We start from the raw sequence: 21,113 nt of genomic DNA on the forward strand, positions 1-21,113 counted from the left end.
TCTCTCTCTCTCTCTCTCTCTCTCTCTCTCTCTCTCTCTCTCTCTCTCTCTCTCTCTGAGATTTACATTTGACATTACATTTTAATCAAAACATACAAAAATGAGCAGATCAAGGAAAAGATCTTTTCAAAGTTTTTAGGTCACCTGAGTCACTCAGGTGACCTATTGCAATTGGTCTTCGTCCGTCGTCGTGCGTTGTGCGTCGTGCGTCTGTGCGTCGTGCGTCGTGCGTTAACAATTTTACATTTTTAACTTCTTCTTGAAAACTACCAGGCCAATCGTTACCATTTTTGGTGTGAAGCATCTCTATGGTAAGAAGAATCTAAATTGTGAAATTTATGGCTCTACCACCCCTGGGGTGCCACGGGCGGGGCCAAATATGCAAAAAAAGCCAAATTTTCAAAAATCTTCTTCTCTACTTCCACACATGTGAGGAAAAAACTGAATGCATGGTTATAATGTCCATGAGGCCCTCTACCAAAATTGTGAAATTCATGACCCCTGGGTCAGGGATTCAGGCTCTAGGGTGGGGCCAATATGGCCAAATAGTAAAAATGTATTAAATCTTAGAAAATCTTCTTCTCTACTACCATATATATTTGTTAAAAACTAAATGCATGATTATGATGTCCATGAAGCCCTCTTCCTAAATTGTGAAATTCATGACCCCTGGGTCAGGGATTCAGGCTCTAGGGAGGGGCCAATATGGCCAAATAGTAAAAATGTATTAAATCTTAGAAAATCTTCTTCTCTACTACCATATATATTTGTTAAAAACTAAATGCATGATTATGATGTCCATGAAGCCCTCTTCCTAAATTGTGAAATTCATGACCCCTGGGTCAGGGATTCAGGCTCTAGGGAGGGGCCAATATGGCCAAATAGTAAAAATGTATTAAATCTTAGAAAATCTTCTTCTCTACTATCATATATATTTGTTAAAACCTAAATGCATGATAATGATGTCCATGAAGCCCTCATCCTAAATTGTGAAATTCATGACCCCTGGGTCAGGGGTTCAGGCTGTAGGGTGGAGCCAATATGGCCAAATAGTAAAAATGTATTAAATCTTAGAACATCTTCTTCTCTACTATCATATATATTTGTTAAAACCTAAATGCATGATAATGATGTCCATGAAGCCCTCATCCTAAATTGTGAAATTCATGACCCCTCGGTCAGGGGTTCAGGCTCTGGGATGGTGCCGTCAGGCCAAATAGTAAAAATGTATTAAATCTTAGAAAATCTTCTTCTCTACTCCCATATATATTTGTTAAAAACTAAATGCATGATTATGATGTCCATGAGGCTCTCTACTAAAATTGTGAAATTCAAGACCCCTGGGTAAGGTGTTCATGCTCTGGGGTGGGGCCAATATGGCCATATAGTAAAAATGATTTAAATCTTAAAAAATCTTCTTCTCTACTCCAACACATGTGGGCAAAAAACTGAATACATGGTTATGATATCCACAATCTCCTTCACCTAAATTGTGAAATTCATGGCCCCTGGGTCAGGGGTTCAGGACATGGGGGGGGGGGGCAATATGGCAATAAAGTGTTAATGCATATAATGTTTAAAAATCTTCTTCTCTATTCTCACACATCTGTATTAAAAAAAAACGACTAATAATTATGTTTACCAGGAAGTCCTCTACTGAAATTTTAATGTTCATGTCCCCTGGGGTATGGGTTTTGACTCTAGGGCAGGGCCAAAATGGATGTATAGATGTTAATGCATATAACGTTAAAAAATTATCTTCTTTACTCCCACAGACCTGAAAGGAAAACTGAATTCATTATTTTGTAGACCAGATCTTTTAGTTTTTCACCAAAATTATAGGTTTCACAGTTTGAATTAAATGTGGTTGTCTTTACAAATTTATAATTTTTCTACTCCAGTATGAAACCAAATTAATTAGATGCATATATGAGACTCCATGACAAGTTTGTGTATTGGATATATGCTACTCAGGTGACCGTTAAGGCCAATTGGCCTCTTGTTTTTATATGAAAACTTATTTTTATCCTATCTTAGATCCAAAGCTACTTGAAAATTAGCTGAACAAAGTGATAATTTGCATTGATATTATATTAATCATTTTGTCTTTGAAATACATACATGATTATCTTCTTCAGTAACAATACTTGAAAATTCCTTGAATTGTTAAGTTTAAGATGCAAATGAACAAACTTTTTTAAAAACAGAAATCTTTATTATATTTAAATTTGAAAAAGAATTACATGTATTCACAGGAAATTTTCCTTCAAATTGAAACTCGTTTTACCATAGAAATCTACGATAGTGAAGATGTTTACAAATGTGACCCGTACAATGTACTTACAGGAGTGACTGCAATGGCCATCTCCCCTTAAACAACCAAAGAACTCTGAGCCCCCAGAACTCCATCAAGCGACCGGTCCCCTCCCCCAGGAACTCCTTCAAAATCCGCAATAATTCCTGCAGCAGCAGTCAAAGCAACTGTAACTCCATCATACTGAGTCGACAGAACTCATTCAACAGTCGCCGGACACTGAACTCGCTGTCGTCCATGAGTGCGGTGCTGAAGGAGGAAGTGAAACAGAATAACCTGATGGAGGGGACCACCTCCCCCACCCAGGTGGAAGTGGGGATGGGGGCAGAAGAGGAAGAGGAGGACCCTGATGCTATTGATGAAACGGTTAGTAATGATCAGCCATTTCATAAACTCATTGAATAGTCAATATTAGAGGGTTAAAAATTTACGATCCACTTTTTCTACTGTAGAACTGTACATGCTCCTGGTGTCCCGAGCCCCACGGCTGCTTCAAGACCCGCCACGAGTACGCCCTGTACCTACTCCACCCCAACAACCGCCTGCGGAGGGTCTGCCACCACCTGATGGCCCAGCGGTGGTTTGACAACACGGTGCTGTTCTTCATCGCTCTGAACTGTATCACCCTTGCTATGGAGCGGCCCAATATTCCACCTGACAGTGTTGTAAGTGGCTCGATTATCATGCACCCTGGTTATCATACATAAGTTGATGATGATGGCATGTACCCTACTGATTGACTGTTTGTTATTTCAGGAGAGAGAGTTCCTGAATTACTCCAACTACGTCTTCACCTTTGTGTTCTCTGTGGAAATGATGATCAAGGTCAGGGCATGAACAAAAATAACTTCTTTGTCTTAAAAACTTGTAAAAAGATAAACCTAATAAATCTTCAATTTCTGTTATCTGTAATGCTTGTTTTATGCAGGTGTTAGCGAAGGGCCTGGTGATCGGACAACATGCGTACCTGAAGAGTGGCTGGAACGTGATGGACGGCTTTCTGGTCGGGATCTCCCTGGTGGACATCCTTATCTCTCTCTCCGCCGACAGCAGTCCTCGGATATTTGGAATTTTACGTGTCTTTAGGCTCTTACGAACACTACGACCTCTTAGGTAGTCTTTGTATCTTATAAATAAATATGATTGAAATTAAGTTAAAAAATAACTCTATTTCAATGTTTATTTCCATTCCATTACAGGGTCATCAGCAGGGCACCTGGGCTTAAGCTCGTGGTACAAACTCTGCTCTCCTCGCTCCGGCCAATCGGAAACATCGTCATCATTTGCTGCACATTCTTCATCATTTTTGGCATTCTTGGAGTACAGGTATTTGGATTTTCATTGGTGATGTTGGTAGGTAATTAGTGTACTTTGAGAAATTCATTCACCTTTGCCCCTTCTGTTTTGCAGTTGTTCAAGGGTACATTCTACTACTGTAAGGGCCCCACTGTACGAAATATCAAAAACAAGACACAGTGCTTAATGGACAACAAGAAAAATGTCTGGATCAACCAGAAATACAACTTTGATGATCTTGGACAGGTATTCATAATTTTTTTCAAGCTCTTAAGATAAAAAGCATTAATAGAGTGTAAATTGTACATTGTTTGTTGTTTGGTTAACAGGCGCTGATGGTGCTGTTCTTTGTATTGTTATATTGGTTTATTTTTTTAAGGCTCTAATGGCGTTGTTTGTGCTGGCCTCCAAGGACGGCTGGGTCAGTATCATGTACACTGGTCTGGATGCTGTCGGAATTGACCAGCAGGTTTGTGAATTGGTCTCCTGGATACTTATTGTCTATTCATTTTATTACAACACCAAGTAACATTAATTTTGTAGTGTTGCACTTGAAAAATTACAGATGTTTTTAATGCAAAATAGTTTACTTATATTACTAAATTTTGTTGTATGTTTATTTCTGCCAAAAAAAATGTTTGCCTCCTTCGTAGCTAAGTTTTCTGTTTCATTGTTGACAGCCCATAGAAAACTACAACGAGTGGAGATTAATATACTTCATTTCATTCCTTCTTCTGGTCGGATTCTTTGTCCTTAACATGTTTGTGGGTGTAGTCGTGGAAAACTTCCACAAATGTCGGCAAGATCAGGAAAAAGAGGAGAGAGAGCGGCGCACCGCAAAACGGAGATACAAGATGGAGCAGAAAAAAATGAGTGAGCGTAAACTGGAGTCAGGTACCAGAGTCTGGCGTAATGCACTGTTGTATTTTCTACTTTTATTTTGAGAGATGGATTCATAACTTACAATTGATTTAAAGTCTGCTCATCCTTGACTACCTACTAAATAATTCCACTTAACTCAATATGAATCATGTCATGAAAATGAATAGACCAACCATTTGTACTATTTCTAAAGAAAGATAACTCTTTGTCACCAACTTTTCATGTAACCTTTGAGAACACTCCTATTTAGCATCCACCAGTTTAGAATCCCATCTCAACTTCAGCCCCCTAAGAATGCTCTTTTTTGTTAGTATGTGAATCCATCTTCTCTCTTTAATATACCAAATGAATGTTTGTGTCAATGCATACATGTACAATGTATTTGTTTTTTAAGAAGACTAATGATTTTACGTCTAAATTCTACAAAACCAGAAAACATAAAGTATGGTCAGTGTTACATATCTTGATAATTTTACTATCTGAGCTTCCGCGGTAAGCATGAAAACTAAAATGTTTGTCCATACAGAAGGTTTCATTTCCATAGACTGTCTCAAAGTGAGACCTTTAGTGAGTATACTAAGCAGATGTCAAGTTTATAAATTATTTTTTTGTGTTTCTTAGTTCAGTTTCTTTCTAGTTGGCTATTTATATTTTGCACATGATTTCTAGCTGCATGAGATGGAGGCTGCAATGCCTTCAGTAGCTGTGATAGAGGCTGCATGTGATGGAGGCTGCAATGCCTTTAGCTTAGCTCTGTAGAGTAGATTAGACTCTTTGCCTGTTTTATATGTATTGCACTTGGTCGCCAGACTCGGTATCCATTTTCATTATCGATGTTGTCATACTAAAAGTAAGGATGATAATTAGATCAGCAACATTAGTGTTGAAAAGTTTAGAGAGTTTGTCTATCTATTTTGGAGGTAGATGGAGCTGTCTTTCAAAAAAAATAATTTAATGATTAAAAAAAATCACATACGTACAGATTTAATCTTTTTCTTAGTTATCAACTACTGTTTTTCCAAAGAACACTAAAAAGGAGAAATTTCTTGGATTGAGAGAGTGGGGTAGACTTTTCTTTATTGGTACCATCCAATAAAATCGCATCAAGAAGTTGATCATTTTACAATCATGGTGCACATGTGTCATCAGATTGATTCTCGCATACTTTTTTGATGATATTTTTAATGCATGGCAGAAGAATGATGGGTGATCTAGTTGATACAAGCATCGTCAAGATTGCCGATTGTCGGAACATTCTGTCTGGGTTTTTTTTTTACAAGTCTTATGCTTTATTGTTTCAGAGCTGAATAGGCCGCCTTACTGGGCCGAGTACTCACCAAGCCGACTTATCATTCACCAGGTCGTCAACAGCAAGTACTTTGACCTTGCTATTGCTGGTGTCATAGGGTTAAATGTCATCACCATGGCGATGGAGTACTATATGATGCCTGAGGTAATTATAACTCTGTAAGATTAATTATTCCAATAGCTATCAGTTCTTTTATTTAACATAGCAGAACTTATTACCAGTTATTTTTATTTTTAGGAGCTGGAGTTTGCATTGAAGATTTTCAACTACTTCTTTACAAGTGTTTTTATCATTGAGGCCACACTAAAGATCTTGGCCCTTGGCTTCATGCGTTATATCAAGGACAGGTAAGGAGTTCACCTTTGTAATGTACAGTGTATGTATATACATGTGTAATATATATAATAACTTAACATCATTACTGACACATGTTATGTACTAACAGTGTATGTTCACATGTGTAATGTACATATAATGTAACTCAAAGCTGTATGCATTCAAACACTAATCTCTGATCATCATCAATGGAATGTAGCACACACATATATAATCTTATAACGAACATATGATATAATGAAGGGTTGCAAAACATCCAATGACAAAAAGAAAACATTACATGTATCCCAAAGAATACCCGTATACAGTATATCATTATAACTGATTTTGGCCTTTCTGGATTCTAAATCGCAAATCTGACCTCACTATTTTCTCCTTTGGGCAACTATAGCAGGTAACACTGACTTTCACTTTTTTTAATCGTTTTTTGCTTAATTAACTCACTACTTTATGAACACAATAAAAGTGTGTGTTTTATTTGAGATCTGCTCTTATTTGATTGCACTTATTGCTGTCACATTTGTCTTGACCTCATGATCTCAGATTTTGTTTATTTAAAAAATGCACAATTCATAGAAAATGGAGCTAAAATAACATAGGATTACTGTTTATTAAATCTCATTTGACATACATTTGAACCTGTTGTTTGTGCGAGTGTATCAGTTTAAGATTAATGGTTTCAATTTTGTCTTAATACAATTGTTAGCAGCACTATATGCCTTTTTGCTTCTATAACAAAGATTCTAGATGTTTAAATCGATTTTCTCTGAAATCATCTCTGCTAAGAGACAATAGGATGACTTCATTCAGACGGGGATTCAATTTTGTTGTGACAAAAAGAATTGAATTTCTAGGACGTATGTGATTTGAATCAAGGATAAAGAGAGTACGCACATTAAGTTAATTTCTCTCACTGCATGCAACACAACCTGTAGTGCTCTTGTTTTCAGTTAGAATATATATATATTTACTTGTACACATTCTTTAAGTCTTCTTTTTCTCTATAAATTTTGTGACTTCTGTATTTGAGTGAATAACATGGATTTCAAGTATATATCTTTCTTATACTTGGTTTATATTCTTATGACTGTTTCTTTTTTCAATTTCATTAAATGTTTCAATAATTGAAATACATGTACTACAATAACCTTAAAAATTAATAATTGATTTTAATTTCTTAATTAATCATTGTTGAACTATAGCTTTCAAAAGTCTTTCTATGATATCCATCCATATATGTATAAGTCTTTGGAAAATGATATCAGTAGACATCATTAGAAGATTTGACAATTCCGCTGTTGGGGACATTTGGTAACTGTGACCCAGGTCAACTACTGAACTGTGTTTCTATTGGTTGATTTTGTTCTGTAGGTGGAACCAGCTGGATATCTTTATTGTGATCCTTTCCATCGTTGGAATAATTCTGGAGGAGATGAAAACTAATGTCATTCCAATTAATCCTACCATTATTAGGGTCATGAGGGTACTCAGAATCGCTAGAGGTGAGACACAACTAGGATCATACAAGCGTTTACTTTAGAGGAAGCATTCTGCAGAAAGTCGCAAAAAGATGTTTTACCACCAGTATATTGTTTTGTCCAAGAAGAATTAAATACAAACAATTGTTTCTAGCATAACAAAGATTAATTCTCTCTCTCTCTCTCTCTCTCTCTCTCTCTCTCTCTCTCTCTCTCTCTCTCTCTCTCATTGTTAATCAGAGTTACAGCACTGTACATGTAATGTCTCTTTTCCACTGATAAGTATATATAATTAACTCTCTCTCTTCTAGGATTAAAGTTTAATTGTCTTCCTCTCTTCCACTGTTCTACATGATAGTGTTTTTCTTCCAGTGTTAAAGTTACTGAAGATGGCGAAGGGAATACGAGCCTTGCTGGACACCGTGATTCAGGCGTTGCCGCAGGTCGGCAATCTTGGGCTCCTCTTCTTTCTTCTCTTCTTCATCTTTGCTGCTCTTGGAGTTGAGCTCTTTGGCAGACTAGGTAATAATCGCAATTTTCTTATACTTGATAATTAATGCAATTCATGATCATTTATAAACATGCTTGCATCTAAAAGTGTTGATGAAAAGAGATATTATAACTACTAGGTTAAATTCAAAGAAACTTTAAACAAGGAAACATGTCTTTAGGATTATTTTCATCAATCTTTGTGTTTTTTCAGAATGCTCTGAGGCGCACCCTTGTGAGGGGTTGGGGGAGCACGCCCACTTCAGGGACTTTGCGATGGCCTTTCTCACACTGTTCCGAGTGGCCACAGGGGATAACTGGAATGGAATAATGAAGGTAAGAGAATGATTAATCAATGAATTGATTATGGTTGCTAACTTTTTAAACCATGTTGTGTTAAAAAGATGCATGATATTTTAATGTTAGGTAATAAAAAAAACAAACATACTTTTGACATTCAATAAAACTAATGTAATACATGCAGGTGTAGGGTGAACATAATAGAGTACGTGCAATAAGAAATACCACGAATAAATATACAGATAAAGTAGGTACAAGTGTGCAGCAATATCTGTTTAGCCTTGGTGAGGACTGAACCTTTGCTCTCTTTGCATTTAGGACACACTGCGTGATGACTGTGATGCCTCAGAAAAATGTCTGACCAATTGCTGCGTCAGCTCGTTCATCGCCCCGGTCTTCTTCGTGGTGTTCGTTCTGATGGCGCAGTTCGTCCTCGTGAACGTGGTGGTGGCAGTCCTGATGAAGCATCTGGAGGTATACCTAGTTTTCTCATCTTTATCATGTATTTGCTGTGCGAGTTTAACATGTTTTATTGTTACAGCATCATTTTCATTCACCATTCGTAAAAGACAAGACAAATTTAACTTTTCTTCCAATTGTATCAATATGAATTTCACATAAGCATTGCTATGGTTAAGTGGTACAGCCTTCACACAGTACGAGTTAGAATTACATAATGATTGAGTTAAATTTGCCTTGTCTGTTGCTTTCATCACAGAGTAAGTGTGCTGTTTTGTCTTGGTAGAAACAAATCATTTTGATGATATTATCTTTGGATACAAAAATATTATATGCACTGTTTGCAAGTTTTTTCTTGAGGCACTTTGATAATTTCACGTTTTGTATGAATTATCCATCCAACTTTGTTCCCTTTCCTCGTGAATTTAATGGACTAATTTTCATGAAATCTTTTTACTAGGTTTTAGATTTTATGAACTTTCCAAATCAACTGATGAATAATTATTTTTTTTTATTTACTAGTACCTTTTTGTATAATCTAATCAAAGGGAGAATAATTTTATCCGTTGAATTTTGTATTGGTCACCTGGTTGGATGTTTAGGGAGTGATCTGTGTTAAATTCTTCCATAACCTGCCGGTGGTTTCACCGCAGTGTACTAACACATTTGCATGTGGACAAATTTCTCTACTAATTGTGATTACCACAGGAAACGTACAAACATAAGGAGATAGATGACGAACTCGAGGCAGCGTTCAAGATGGAGTGTAGCGTCAATAATGAGATGCTACGATTGGCCGTGAAGGTGAGGGGGGCGTGTCTTGCTTGGACTCCCTTGCATGCTCCCTTCCCTTGAACTAAATGTTGTTAGAAAATGCAGCTTGAATGTTTTTTCTACTGGCTTTTTATTATTTAGATTTTCAAGTTTATATTTTCATGTCCTCGTTCAGGGTTCTTTCCTTTTTTACAGACAGAGCACATAGCGGCCCTGTTATCTTGGATTCTTTTTTGGTTTTAGTACATGTATATGTAATATATGTTCATTGAGGCATTTGCGGACTTTTTAAGGTTTTTTTTTTCTTTTATAAAAAGAAAGTTTTCTAAGTATAGCAAGAACTGAATGAACGGTAAATGCCTTAATACAAGATTAATGATCAAATCAACTGTTTTTAATTAGTGGTTATTTTTGTTTTTTTGTAACCTGTAGTTTGTTAGACTTGTCTTATATCTGTATGTTTAGCTCCAAGCGGTTTACTACAAAGCCATTTTCTTTATTTTTGTAGCTGCTTAACAAGAATTGAATTAAAAATTCTAATAAATATTTACATGAGTATACTTACATGTATTGTTGTGTGGATCAAATTTATGGAATATATCAAATTTCAACATGTATATGTGAACATTTCCAATTGCTTTCTACATGCATTCAGCCAATAATGGTGAATCCTCCAATTCTTGCACTTTGATAATTTATTCAAATACAAAACATGTATTGATGTTTACTGATATGTTTTGCTGTATTGTTAGGAATCACACCGATTTTTGGATGATGATGGCGGAAATGCAGAGGAAAACAAAATGGATGAGGCGGGTGATGGTAGAGATGAGGAGGATGGAAATTCGGTCAAGAAAGAAGAAGAGCAGATGGTTAGAACTCCAGAATTTTGTGTTCTTGTACATTTTCAACTTTTTCTAGTTTTCAAGTAAAATTTTTGTTCTCATTCAAACAAATTTTTTTTAAAGCTGCCCTCAATAGTTGGAACACCACGACCTCCGTTCTCACGCAGACTACGAACTCCCGTCTGTAAGCAGATTTCATTACCTCCAAGTTTTACCTTCCGACCGCCCAGTAACGAACCTCCGTACGAAGATGATCAAGGTAAGGCACCTGTAAAAGTGCTCACATAAAAATATGGAAATATATGTAATTCAAATCCTGGGCAAAATGAACTTGGGCTTCTATGATTAGGCCATCTTCTTATAATAATAGATTTTGAGAAAGTGGACAAGATAAAAAATATTCTTTGACATTTTCATTGAAATATTCTGTTAGGATTAGGTTTAAGGTTAGATATATTACTATCTGGTAAAAGTACTCATGTTATTGTAGGTCGTCTAGTACCAGTGGACATCACTATCTCTAACTATGGTAGCTCTATGGAAGTCAGCTTGGATATGTCCGGATCCAGTCTGGATGCTCCCCCCTCCCCTTACTCCTCCAGTTATTCAGATAATTCCAGCTATGTGGATACCACTATTGATGAAAATACACTAGGCATTCCACGCATTGCAGAAGAACCTCGTAGAAAATCTACCAGTCCACAACAGAAACAACGATTACGGGACAGAAAACTTGTGCGACAGAAAAGCTGTGAGTACGAGAGTCCCCCAGCTACAGCTCACGTGGAGCCGCTACAGACACAGAATATATCTGAGTGTAAGGCAGCGGCCTGTGATAACCCTGTGTCCCTATCACAACCCACTCTTAACAAAAACCTTTATGATGGGGAGGAAGGCTCAAAAGTGAACAAATCTCACAACCCCATCATAAAACTCAAGTGTCTACATCGTAGTCAGAGTAGTGGGTCTGAGAAAGTGAGATTGAGAGAGAAGCACATTGCAGGTGCTCGAGTCCAACTGAGACCTACGACTCTACATGCTTTAGTTACAGCTTTATCAAACTACTCTCATGAACAAAGCACTCTTGCATTGCCAAGCACGCAGGTGACACATAACTCACCTGTGATCTGTAAGAAAAAACTAAGTCAACAGCGTCGTTGTGAGGGACATCATGGATACTCCCTAAACCCCAGCCTCCCTCGCTCTAACGTAAGTTCCAAACACAGTCTGCCTCAGGTCCAGAGGAGTAGTACATGTGAGTCCGACTCGTACGAACTCTCCGGTCCAGATTGGGCCGCAGAAGAAGAAGCGTGCGATGAAGAAGTTCGCCTCATCACAGGTGATAGTACAGACCACGACGACATCGATGAGCTCGAGTGTGAGGATGAGGTCACGGAGAGTTGTCCACTGGTCACAGAACGCTGCACTGACCCTCATCTGGATCACAGCCGCACAGAAAATTCCAGCGTGTCTCAAGATACATTGGTCGGTGATGATCGACCATCTAGAACTCCAAGGAAAAGTGAGGTGTGTGGTAGTGTCAAGTATGAGCGAGTCCCCTCCCCCCCATCCTCTTCCTCCCCCGCTCTGACCTCAGTGCCTTCCCAAGACCCCCAAATAGTTGTTTTAGAGGACCCCCGTTCCGTTGATGAGAAAACTCGTAAAATCAGTCTGAATGAGAGCCAGAATAGTGATACAGATTTGTCAGGGGGAGAATGCCCCTACGACTCTGAAGTCATGGAGCCCATGTCGGAGAACTCAGGGGAGGCAACTCTGGCTGCCATCAGTGGGAGTGCTTGTCTCAGTGTCCCTGGGATGACATTGGACGATTCATGTGTCAGGAGACGGACCCCCAATCTATTCCAGCCAAGCAGCGAATCCTGACAATGCACAAACTGTGATCCGAGACTCTGTGGCTCAGGGTTATGGGACTTTAATGAGTGAGGTATATGCCCTCCTGGAGAGGGCAGCACCATCTGTAGGCCTGGGTTTGTGGGTGAGGGAGTACTTGGTTTTGTGTTTGAACTGTTCTCTGTGTGACTTGCCTGTCTAACAGTGCAGATGTTGTGTAGAGTTTTAATTTTCATTTGTTATCTGTTTTATTCCAAGTCATTCTGAATGAAGAAAAGTGTTTTGTGATGTAGAATTCTCAAGTTTCATGCTTAAGTGATGCCACATGTAAAAAAAAATGTTATTCAAAAGAAACAACAAAAAAAGCCAAATCCAGCAATTGTTGACTTACCAATGCAACCCGATATAAATGAGAGGAGAGAGCTTAATTATTGATGCCAAATTTGTGTTTGAGTGATAGCGATACGAGTAGCCACATATCATATTTCCCACGTATCATAAGCTTCATATCATGAGTAGCATCAAAGCACAGGTGTAGAAGATAGCTAGCACCCTATACCCCAGGCAATCAGGTTTATACATGTTCAACGCTGAATCAATTTCAGTTCATCCCTCTGTTTTAAAAAGAAATTTCAAGCCATTCTGTGTTTGTATTAAGTATAACAACTACAGGATTTTCTCCTTTAAAGCTAATGAATGCATTCTCTTTTAAAGCTAATGAATGCATTTCTGTTACTCAGATGTGGATTATAAAGGGTAATTTGGTTAATTGTTTCGTACAAATTCAGTGATATGTAATTAATTAGAAAAAATATTTGTTACAATTATATAGAAATGACTCTATCAGAGATATAGCTTATTAATAATTAATATATTTGTATATTATACATGTTATTAGTATATCTTTGAAACATATGGGTCAAGTGCAATATTTTATAACACATGTTTAAAGATCCATAATAACTAGATTGTGATATTTTTTGTCAACGAAGATGGTAGATGCCATATGAGGAAGACTTTTTACAGGGATATATCGAAGGTTGTTTGACATCCTTATCTCCCTATGTGGGTGGAGTGTATTGTCTACAGATTACCAAGTTTATACACAGCAAACTGTCTCAAGAGTTTACAAAATCCCGATCTTGACTGGTAACAAGAACAATGTTCATTGCTCTTCTTCCTTCTGAGGAAGTTGTCGATCTTCATCCTTGGCAGGTGAAGATTTTAGTGTCCAATAAATGATGATACTTTGTGTATGAAGATGTTTCATCTCTTTCCTGTTATGATACTTTCAATTTGAAAGCTTTTGATTTTTCACAATTTGTCCATCACTGACCACAATAGTTTTTGCTTAGCTTGATTCTGGAGACATTTGTTACATCTACAAGTATCTTATTTACTGGTAACAATCTTCCGTTATTACATTAATTGCATCTTAGCAGATTTTAGATTTAAAAAAGAAAAAAACCGATATATTTTTATTTGAATATTTTAAAGTTTATAAGGGTGAAGCACCCATGTTAAGAGAGGAATTGGGTTACTTTACCCATATGTTTCATAATTGACCACTCATTATTGTTGGTGATTATAATAGTAATCTATGGTTAATATGTTATTTGTATGGTAAATATAGGATACATGCAAAACTTTCTTCTCAGCAATTATCCTTCCACTTTTTATACATTTCTGTGGTTTTTCCAATTTTAAATACTGATTGGTTGCTCTGAAAAAGTGTTTTTTAAAAGAAAATGGACATAAATAAACAGGACTTGTCAGGTATGGGAGCATATGACTGTTGTTTACACATTTTGAGACTGTTGATTGTACTGAATGAAAGAATACATCTTTTTTCACTAGCTCAGGTAGTTAGGATAAATGTTTTGATGAGTGAAGTGGTGTTTTTATAAAATTAAACCCCGTCAGAATCATCTTATATTAACACTTTTGTAATGTTTTGTTTTTTCACATTTTGTGTATATATATATATAGACATTCACGAATTGATTACAATTAAAAATGGATTTTAAAATTGTTGTTCCTATTTTTCTTTTCATTTAAGCTCAACACTATGTATCACATGGAAATATTCTCCTGTGTGCACAATTACAATGTGCATCTCAGTTGAGCATACCATTTAATGTGATATGTGACATCTGTCGATATTATTGTAGATTAAAGTATTCATTATAATTGAAATACTTTCATCGCTTTAGAATTTTCAAATAGCTTTTAAATATATTTGGAAAGATAAAAATTGTAAAACCCCCAACAGGATACTTATCTCGGCAATGACTCAGCTCTGCTTGATTCAGTGAAGGAGTCGGTCCAACTATCGAGCCGAGCAGAATCTTTACAGAGATTTATGAGGGAGCATACCAGTAATGTCCACTGGACAGTGTATTGTAAGGATACTCTCCCCTTGTGTGTATCCCACGAAAGATTCGAAAATGTGCATCTCAATTGAGCACCCAAAGTAAGGTATATCTCATTAGACATACTCATGAAGTACTATCTTTTTGGAGTATACAACTCGCCACATGTAAAGATACTCAAGAGCATTTTGTTTTTGACACAATTCGAATCGATACCATATCATTTTTGATCAACATCAAATGTTACTCAATTTTTAATATGGTAAGAAAAACAAATTTTATTATTTTGTTCTTTAAACAGGAAATAACTTCTAAGCAAGAGAGACTAAAGGACTATGTGCGGTTTTATGCATTTGTTGCCCCCAAAATTAAAGTTTTTTAAAGTGCTTTAAAAATAAGGTGGAAGATAGTTAGAATCATATTGAAAATAAGGTTGCAATAGGTTATCACTTCAGTGACGTCATAATGTAGAAATGACGTCATGAAGATTTCCTAATTTTGATAAATTGATGTTTTGTAGCGAAATATGGGCGTTTTTCGACTGGGAAACATCGAGCTCAAGCTTGCTCAAGTACCATTTTTTAGAATAAAGTGTATAATTATCTGAAGAAAAACATGTTAAAATCTTACTTGAGCAGACCTGCTCTCTATACATGTACTTCCGAATGCAAAATATCAAGCAAAAATGAAAATATTTTCATTTGTTTACAAATTTGCGGGAATTTGGTCCTTTAGTTGACGTCGTAGATAAATGGCGAATGGGCAATGATGACTTAAATCAAGATTTAAGTGTTAGGCGTCCACTGTACAATGATAAAGATTTGATTTTTATACGACATTATTTAAAAATTTGTTAAAATTGGGGGCAGATATTTGACTATACCGCACATACACTAGGCAAAATTGCTAACGCACCACCTACTACTTCTTTGATTGTTTTAGATCTGAACGCAACAAAGATTGATTAGTATATTATTTTAACAGTTTATAATAATACAGAAAATGGAACATCATTTGTTGTAATCTTATTGACCAGTTGCTTTGAGTTCTGTTTATGAAACATTGGTACCCCCCATTATGTGATTCACATATCAATATCAGGTGTGGGCTCCATTTGCTCGTATAAATGGGATCTGTCTGTCTTACGCGACGCTTTGGAATTCTTGCTCGGTCCCTCGCACTTCCGGTTTGCGCAAATTTCCGGTACAACCTTGCAATTGACGTGTGGTGCCTTTTAAACACTTTGACTACCTTAAACGACATTTTTTTTATTTGATAAGCATGCTGTGTCATGTTTTAGCAAATATCACCGGTAATCGTACAATTATTAACATTTTTTCTAACCTCACTAAAGACAATACGAACTGTCCTGCCACGCTCATTCGGATCAAACGCGCCATACCCCGTCGGGTTTTTTGTGAGGTTTTAGTAATGCATGCATCAATAACAAGATCACAAAAAAGAAAGTAAAGATCTATCTTTCCAAAAGAAGTGCGAGCACGATTTTAGCATTTTTAAAGAAGAGTCACGCTTCGGTTAACATTGCATCCATTTATCCGTTTGGACATTTAAATGTCTTACTTATAATTTAGGTGACTTAATTAAACATTAAATATATCTTTAAAAAATTCTGGGATGTAAATATTATTTTATTTCAAATGGTGCGTTAGCAATTTTGTCCAGTGTAGTCCTTGAAGACCCTATGTTGAAAATATTTTATGGCCTAAACTTTCATAAATATGAATGCACTATTTTATAAACAGAGACTATGTTTTGCCCTTCATTAATGCACAGAGTTTTGTTCATACATGTTACTAAGTAATGAGAGTGCTGATGATAAATGACTGATGTTTGACTTGCTCAAGTCTCTCCATGTTTTAGTGTTTTTTTATTTCTTGCAAATTGAGATGTGTCAGAAATTTTAATTCCTGCTCTCCACCATTTCTTATGGTATTAAACATGTGTTTGGCATCATTTGCAAATATCAAAGAGAGCACTGAAATCATTTGAGAGACATTAATGCCGGTATGTTGACCAGTGGATTCCAAAAGGAGAAGTGTACTTCCCCACATCAAGAATTTTTACATGGTATGGGACATCTAAATTAAAATACATTACAATTAATATACTTTCAGGTTAAGAATTGTCAAATTTTGCTATATTTATCCAAAAAATGTTAAAAAAATTTAAAATCCCCAGATTCGTACTTGTGACCTAAATGTTCATAATGAACCCTCTAAGCTATGCTGTTGGCAACATTGGGGAAAACTATATAAATATGCTTGATTTTATTATTCGATAAATAATACATCACAACATGGAAGTGTCCCATACCACCTGAAATGACTTATATGTACATCTTATATATATATATAATATATATAATATAATATTTGAGGATTAACCAAAGTATTTTTGGTTTGCAGAGATTATTTCGTTACACTTAAAAAATCACAAAACAAGCAAAAGAAGGCCCAAGTGTTGTTTTATTCTTTCTATCGTCCAGATCACAATAAATAGGTTAGACCCTCTGTCTGTCCATCCAGGCCTTGAGGGGCCCCTTTTCGGGTTTGTACTGTACGGTAACTCCGTCTGGGATCAGACGACCGTCCGCGCGCATCTCCTCATACTGCGGTTTCTCCCACTTCGTGAAGCCCCACTTCTTGGAAATGTGGATCTGAAATTCAAACACAATTTAGTAGTCAAAACATTTATGATCATCTTTCTCTTTAGCCAATCACAACATCAAATTTTTCCCCTGCCAATCACAATGCTTGTAATTTGTTCCCAATTCAGACTTATACATAGAAGAAACATTGTAGATTAAATTCACTGTCATAAAGCCTAAATTCACTGTCATGAAACCTGCAAGTCCTGTTTATCAATCAAACAAGACATCAGATGACAAGTTTGATATTCAATATCACAGAAAAGGGAGCACCACCAAAAGGATATTCCTTTTAAAGGAGAATGTGCTGTGTTTAGAAAATTAGATGCATGTTGCACATACAAGTATTTTTTTTATCTATTTCTAAATTCAGTATCTTGAACTTCAATCTTGTATTACACCTAAACCTTTTAATTAAAAGTCATGGTTGTTTTAAGTAAATCATACAGTTTGTAAAGTACATGCCAAAACATTTACCACTGTCATTACGAACAAGCTTTAGCAGAAATTAAACATTGATACCACCTTTGTCAACTTCATATTTGAACCCATGGATATCTCGTAAATTTTTTTCCCAGTCTCTCAATTTGTTTCAAAAATTCGGTTGCATTACCTGGTTATTTTTGGAGTATGAATAATTAGAATTTTCTTTTAAATGCATGCAAAATGCAATTAATATGCTTATTAATAAAGTCATAGTACATATTTTCAATTGGAACAATGAATCCAAGTAGAAGAATATTCCCATCATATAAAATGAATATAATTTTGAAATTACATATGGGAAATCTTCACATTGCGGAGATAGGGAAAAAATAGAAAATAATGGAAGATAGCCTGCGTCTGACCTTAAATATATTGTGTGATGTAGTAAGATCATTGTATCATGTCTCTATAAGAAGAGACACAACATAGCGAGTCTTACAGTTTACTTTTACAGTTTAGGGAACGCCACCCAGATACATAATGCATCTAGGGGAGCTAGAACTGTTTCAACAAATACAATCACAGCAATTAAGTTTTACAAATTAACAGATGTATGATTACTAATAACTCTGAAGTTTATGATGTAGCAAGATCATTGTATCATATCTCTAAAAAATAAAGACACAACATAGCGAGTCTTACAGTTTCATTTTACAGTTTAGGGAACGCCACCCAGTTACATGATGTATCTAGGGGAGCTAGAACTGTTTCAATAAATAAAATCACTGGGTTGCATTTTTTTTTTTAAAGAAAAATTTGTCCTTGCTGCAAGTGACATCATTATATTAAAAATTATCAGATTCATAACCCAAGATGGACATTCCATATAAAAATGTTATTCTTGTGATGAACTGTTGTAACATCATTGTATCATATCTCTAAAAAATAAAGACACAACATAGCGAGTCTTACAGTTTTATTTTACAGTTTAGGGAACGCCACCTAGATACATAATGCATCTAGGGGAGCTAGAACTGTTTGTTTATGTATACCAAGTCTTCATACAACAGGTCTTTGGCAAACAGATTTTTTTATATACTTAGAAAAAGGGGAGACAGTCCTAACAGAATGTGACCAACCTATTTCATATCCCAGTGTTTTCAAGACCTTCTGGCATAAGAGATATTTCATTTAGTAAAATGGCTGAACCTCTTTAAAAAATTATCATTATAAATATGTGCTAATTTCTGTCAAATGCAGCCACATAAGGTATGCTGAAAATGTGCTCTCAAATTTTATAGCAATGAATTACCAATGAATCAAACATGAATGGGTTCTATATAATAAATTATCTGCAGAAAATATCATTTGATAATATTGTAAGTATTAATGATAACTTAAAAAGTATGCCTCAAACACATGGACACCATGAAGTAAATTCCTGCCAAGCCTATTGCTTCTACATTTATTAAAATCAATATAAATTCCCTATAATAAATATCTACTACAAAATTTATTCTTTATATGCTGATATATATTTCAACAAATCACTTTCAATATATTACAAGAAATCTTGGGAGTAAAATTCTAATGAAATGAGGTGTTGGCTGATTCACTGCTCAATAACCCCAAGGCAGGAGAGATTAAGACTAGGAACAGACAGAGTTTGATTTTACAGTAATGAAACGCCACCAGGCCTACAAGCAATGCCTGATGGAGCTGGTACTGTGTTCGATGCTTGAGGCAGACATAATAAACAAGACACAATATTTATAAACAAGGAAATCATTGGTACCTTCTGACGTCCTGGGAACTTGAACTTGGCTCTACGGAGAGCTTCTATCACTGATGCCTGGTGGTTCTCACGGGCACGGACGGACATGATGGGCTGTCCAATGTGTACGCGAGCAACGGTTCCTTGTGGCTTACCAAAAGCTCCTCTCATTCCTGTCTGAAGCCTACAAAACAAACAGGTGTGGTAAACAACAAGGCTACATAATATGAGGTTAACAACAGATCTATGTAGAGAAACTGTAGCTGTGGTTGACCGGTTCAATACACAATGTTACATGCCTTGAAAAAAGCTAACACAGCACATGGTATTACAGTATCTGAGACTCAAGCAAGACATGGAGACGTGACTGAGTAGGGTACTGTCTACATTCCGTGCATGACACAACAAATATCACTAGCTGTACTAGAAGTCAGTAAAACACAGTGACAGAAGATTGATGCACAACACATGGGGAATCATTGCCACCAACATGCAAAATTGAAATGCACACAATTGTAAGAATACTACTCTTCCAAATTATCAGTATTTGTTGAAGAAAAAGATACATTTGTACAAATTCCATTCTAAGATTCTTGTTATGCAATGATGCATATTCAGGGTTGGCAAAAAAGCTAATATGCAGCATATTAGTTTGAAAAAACATTTCATCTTAACAAATGTGAAAAAAAAAAAATTGATTTCAACAAATATCTTATTTCAATTACCACAATGATCATTTCCATAATAGTCCACAACTACAAAATATATATACCTATCGGCTCCGGCACACGACAACATCTTGTTGATTCTGATGACGTGGAAGGGGTGCACTCGTATCCGCATGTGGAAAGCGTCTTTACCACAGTTCTTGACCAAGTACTTGTTGGCACAGATACGGCCAGCCTCTAACGCTTCTGATGACAACTGTTCATACTCATCAGAAACTAGATGCACACACAGAGAAAATTCATCTACCCTGGCCTTCTTCCTCCCAAGATCAAAGATACGGATCTTAGGATCTACAAAATAATTCACAAAATGTACTCTACATCAAGTGACATGCTGCAAAGTTCATAGCAACCTTCTTTATTTTCCATGTTATCATTGTTATAAGACTCGTGATTCAATATATATTTTAATTTAACTTGTACATATCTCGTATTTGACTAATAACATTACAGTACGATACACTAAAACATAATACCCCCCCCCCCCCCTTTCAATAATACGTCTTCGAATTTTGCTTACCTGGGACACCACGACAAAATCTGGACTTGGGATATGGTTTGTTCTTACAATATCGGTAACTGAAAGGTTCAATTGATACATGTCACAAATAAAACCACAGAGATAGGCATAAGAAATGTGTATTTATCCATTCGTTTAACATGTAAGCAAGTCACTCACCACCGAGCTGGTCGGCGCCCCATTTTGAACTAAAATTACGAAAAAACATATTAATAATTATTTGAACAGTTACAAGAAAGATTTATTAATTCGAGGAATCATATATAAACTTCATTTGTGGTATGATTGCTTA

At 36.1% G+C, this 21,113-nt stretch overlaps 2 protein-coding genes across 14 annotated transcripts in view; one reads left to right on the top strand and one right to left on the bottom strand.

Moving 5' to 3' along the window:
• LOC105336481 (voltage-dependent T-type calcium channel subunit alpha-1G) overlaps positions 1–13,134 on the top strand; it is a 61,373-nt gene extending 48,239 nt beyond the window's left edge. For 9 of the 13 annotated variants that reach the window (XM_066066426.1, XM_066066427.1, XM_066066428.1 and 6 more), the window contains 18 exons: positions 2,347–2,680; positions 2,767–2,979; positions 3,071–3,139; positions 3,243–3,427; positions 3,514–3,640; positions 3,725–3,856; positions 3,990–4,079; positions 4,291–4,504; positions 5,794–5,945; positions 6,039–6,148; positions 7,509–7,639; positions 7,988–8,137; positions 8,319–8,440; positions 8,723–8,878; positions 9,572–9,667; positions 10,390–10,509; positions 10,606–10,741; positions 10,973–13,134. In XM_066066426.1, coding sequence (XP_065922498.1) covers positions 2,347–2,680; positions 2,767–2,979; positions 3,071–3,139; positions 3,243–3,427; positions 3,514–3,640; positions 3,725–3,856; positions 3,990–4,079; positions 4,291–4,504; positions 5,794–5,945; positions 6,039–6,148; positions 7,509–7,639; positions 7,988–8,137; positions 8,319–8,440; positions 8,723–8,878; positions 9,572–9,667; positions 10,390–10,509; positions 10,606–10,741; positions 10,973–12,366 — 3,931 coding nt within the window. In that variant the 3' untranslated portion in view covers positions 12,367–13,134. The remainder of the gene's footprint in view (positions 1–2,346; positions 2,681–2,766; positions 2,980–3,070; positions 3,140–3,242; positions 3,428–3,513; positions 3,641–3,724; positions 3,857–3,989; positions 4,080–4,290; positions 4,505–5,793; positions 5,946–6,038; positions 6,149–7,508; positions 7,640–7,987; positions 8,138–8,318; positions 8,441–8,722; positions 8,879–9,571; positions 9,668–10,389; positions 10,510–10,605; positions 10,742–10,972) is intronic. The other 4 variants (XM_066066437.1, XM_066066430.1, XM_066066439.1 and 1 more) reach the window with 2 other exon arrangements.
• A 4,039-nt stretch (positions 13,135–17,173) lies between these two features.
• On the bottom strand, positions 17,174–21,083 carry LOC105336480 (large ribosomal subunit protein uL16). The gene is made up of 5 exons (XM_034456927.2): positions 20,981–21,083; positions 20,822–20,880; positions 20,346–20,592; positions 19,595–19,757; positions 17,174–17,382 (listed from the first exon to the last, which is right to left on the bottom strand). The coding sequence occupies exons 1-5, from the start codon at positions 21,001–21,003 to the stop codon at positions 17,227–17,229; spliced, it is 648 nt and encodes a 215-aa protein (XP_034312818.1). The 5' UTR covers positions 21,004–21,083; the 3' UTR covers positions 17,174–17,226.
• Positions 21,084–21,113: the final 30 nt, after the last annotated feature.

The sequence above is a fragment of the Magallana gigas genome, chromosome 7, assembly GCF_963853765.1.
Source record: "Magallana gigas chromosome 7, xbMagGiga1.1, whole genome shotgun sequence".
Taxonomy (NCBI): Eukaryota; Metazoa; Mollusca; class Bivalvia; order Ostreida; family Ostreidae; genus Magallana; species Magallana gigas.

Bases quoted from the DNA above. Each gene is read 5' to 3' on its own strand.
- LOC105336480 (XM_034456927.2), bottom strand. From the start codon at position 21,003: ATGGGGCGCCGACCAGCTCGGTG. The intron at 20,881-20,980 runs GTGAGTGACTTG...TGAACCTTTCAG, and splicing joins GGGCGCCGACCAGCTCGGTG to TTACCGATATTGTAAGAACA. The intron at 19,758-20,345 runs GTATATATATTT...TTTGTTTTGTAG, and splicing joins TCGTGTGCCGGAGCCGATAG to GCTTCAGACAGGAATGAGAG.